This window comes from Populus euphratica, unplaced genomic scaffold, assembly GCF_000495115.2.
Source record: "Populus euphratica unplaced genomic scaffold, PopEup_1.0 scaffold389.1, whole genome shotgun sequence".
In the NCBI taxonomy this organism is placed as follows: Eukaryota; Viridiplantae; Streptophyta; class Magnoliopsida; order Malpighiales; family Salicaceae; genus Populus; species Populus euphratica.
In genome coordinates, this window is record NW_011500152.1 from 6,391 (window position 1) to 8,910 (window position 2,520).

Genomic DNA, 2,520 nt, shown 5'->3' on the forward strand with positions numbered 1-2,520 from the left:
ATAATTTTTTTTAATTTCTTTTACTTAATTGTTTAGATTTAGAACGTGTTAATCTTTGAAATTGTAAAATTAACTGGATATATAAAGTAAATTCCTATATTATTTTTTAATATTATTAATCATATTAATGAAGCAGGCAGGCAGAGAGGCGAGCTTTAGCTTCCTAAGACACCACTTTCGGTGGCCGCAAACTCATGCAAAGCTTAATTTTCTACATCAATTTTCCCATATTTTCCTCTCAAGCAAAACAAAGAAAAAAAAAATTTACGCGAAGTGAATGCCACCATGAACAAGCCAGCCAAAATTAGTGACTCAGATAATCCAACTTAATTCAAGAATTGCCATCAAAATGAAAAACATTTCAAAGAATGAAACATTGAACAAATATGAATTACAATAGTAAAACTGAAGTTAAGAAGTTCGTCCATTAAATTTGGGGTGAAAATAATCCCAAACGATAAAACAACAGTAGCTTGTTTTTATTGTGATTAGTAATGGCAATCAACCAAGGAAGAAGCTGTGAAGACAAGAACTTGTTCCTTGGATGCAAAGTGAAACTTTGATTCTCGGAGATCATCTTCTGCTGCCGGAAGATTAAGATCCAGTAGTTGGATATCTCTTGGTTTCTTGGATTCTTTAGACTCATGATCAGGCTTACTTCTTTCCAAACGTATAGATGTTAACGTTGCTGTGGTTGCGGTTGCGGTTGAAGTGGGAGCGAACGCCCTGTGCCGTCTCATATGACCACCTAAAGCCTGACCAGACGAAAACTCATCACCGCATATGGAGCACTCATGGACCTTATTAGATTTGACATTGTTACTACATAGAACCCCATCATTTACTATTTGCAATGAAAGGTTGGTCGTCATATCAGTATCAGTTCCAATTTCCTCTTGATCACCCATTCGTACTGTCCTTGCCAGTGCTTTCTTGTCTTCATTAATATTACCCGGTCTAGATTTCTTGTGACTCGCTTTATGTCCACCAAGGGCTTGAAATGAAGGGAAACGCCTGTTACAGATCTTGCACTGATAAGCATATAAACCTGCGTCCTTGTTGGTATACGTAATAGTTGTTGCTGCAGTATTCACGGGCTTGGATAATTTGCAGTTTTGGCGATTGCCTTGAGCCAAAAGAATCAAACAATTGGCCATGTCTTCTTCCTCGTCTGTCCTTCCCGTGAATTTAACTGAGGTGCTAGGATCAGACGATGATGAGTTGTTGTAGATTCTTTGACCACGTTCACCTCCGTTTTCTCCGACGCTAGATGAGCTACAAGTTATGGCTAACGTTAGAGGCGAAGATGGCCTTTGTCGCTTGGCACGCTTGCCTTTGATGATTTGTGATAGTTCCTTAGACACCATTGCTTGAGAACCCATCGTCAATTAATTTGATGATCTTAATATTAATTTCACCAAGAAGACAGAGGAATAGAGAGACGATGGTGAGGAGGAAAGAAAGGTAGGAGAGTGGGAGTTAATCTTGTACTTAAGAAACAAAAAGGTACGAATTAGGAAGTGAATGTTGTCAAGGGAGGGAGGGAGGGGGTTTAAGTAGAGTCTTAACCCTTGGACGGTTACCGTGAATTTTCCTTGCTTGCAAGTCTTGAGTTTTGCTAACTTGGAAGTTAGTGATATAGTTCTATATATATATATATATATAGACATATTTTATTTTTCAAAATAAAAATACATACACATACAGAGAATATAAATTCAAGAACGCAAGTATGCGGAGGTGATGGAACCAATGAGATTCGGTTGGCTTCGAAGCAAACCCATTACTTTTTCCAAGTGATTGGATTGTCTTGCAAGCCTGGAAGCACAGAATTTCGGCTTCTATCCCTTTCTCTTCTTCTTTATTTGCTTTTCTTGATCACTTTTCGCTAGTTTTATTTGCTTAACTTTTGTTTGTTTTGCTCATTATAGCATAATATTAACCTTTCAATATGCTGAATCAAAAAAACAGTACTAGTTATATTAATTTGTAATTTTAGATTAATTCTTAACCACTAATTAACTAATGAGTAAGCCATAAGATATATATAATTAATAGCCCCATTAAGTGGAGATAGTGCTAACCATTTGTGAGAAAGGGATTATTAGCCCTAGAAATGGGAGATTGTATGTATATGAACCACGGGATAATAGCCTTTTATGAGACACTAACAAGGCTTCATGTGGAGTTGACCCACATTACTTCACTTTCACATTGCAAGCAGTGATAACTTCTTAGAAGGACAATGACCCAAAAATCACGCCGGCCAATATGACTTGATGTTTTTATCATTTTTATGACAGTGCTTTGCCAATCATAAGGTTTGGTGTCAGCATGAAATTGTGACAGCTCTCTCATTATAGTAGCCGAATTTATATTTTATTTTTTGACTTCATGGGTAATTATATACGTCCATTACGGTAATTGAGAATTAAAATAGTTTATCAAATATCTGAATTAGTTTGCACTATGATGTTTGCACTCTGATATCAATGTGAATAGCCACTTTTTTTTTTCAAT

At 36.4% G+C, this 2,520-nt stretch overlaps 1 protein-coding gene across 1 annotated transcript; it reads right to left on the minus strand.

Annotated features, from left to right (window-relative positions):
• Window positions 1-338: 338 nt before the first annotated feature.
• On the minus strand, window positions 339-1,594 carry LOC105110970 (zinc finger protein ZAT5-like). The gene has a single exon (XM_011006185.1). The coding sequence runs from the start codon at window positions 1,380-1,382 to the stop codon at window positions 489-491; it is 894 nt and encodes a 297-aa protein (XP_011004487.1). The 5' UTR covers window positions 1,383-1,594; the 3' UTR covers window positions 339-488.
• Window positions 1,595-2,520: the final 926 nt, after the last annotated feature.

Excerpts from the sequence above, each read along its gene's own strand:
- LOC105110970 (XM_011006185.1), bottom strand. The coding sequence starts at position 1,382 with ATGGGTTCTCAAGCAATGGTGTCTAAGGAACTATCACAAATCATCAAA.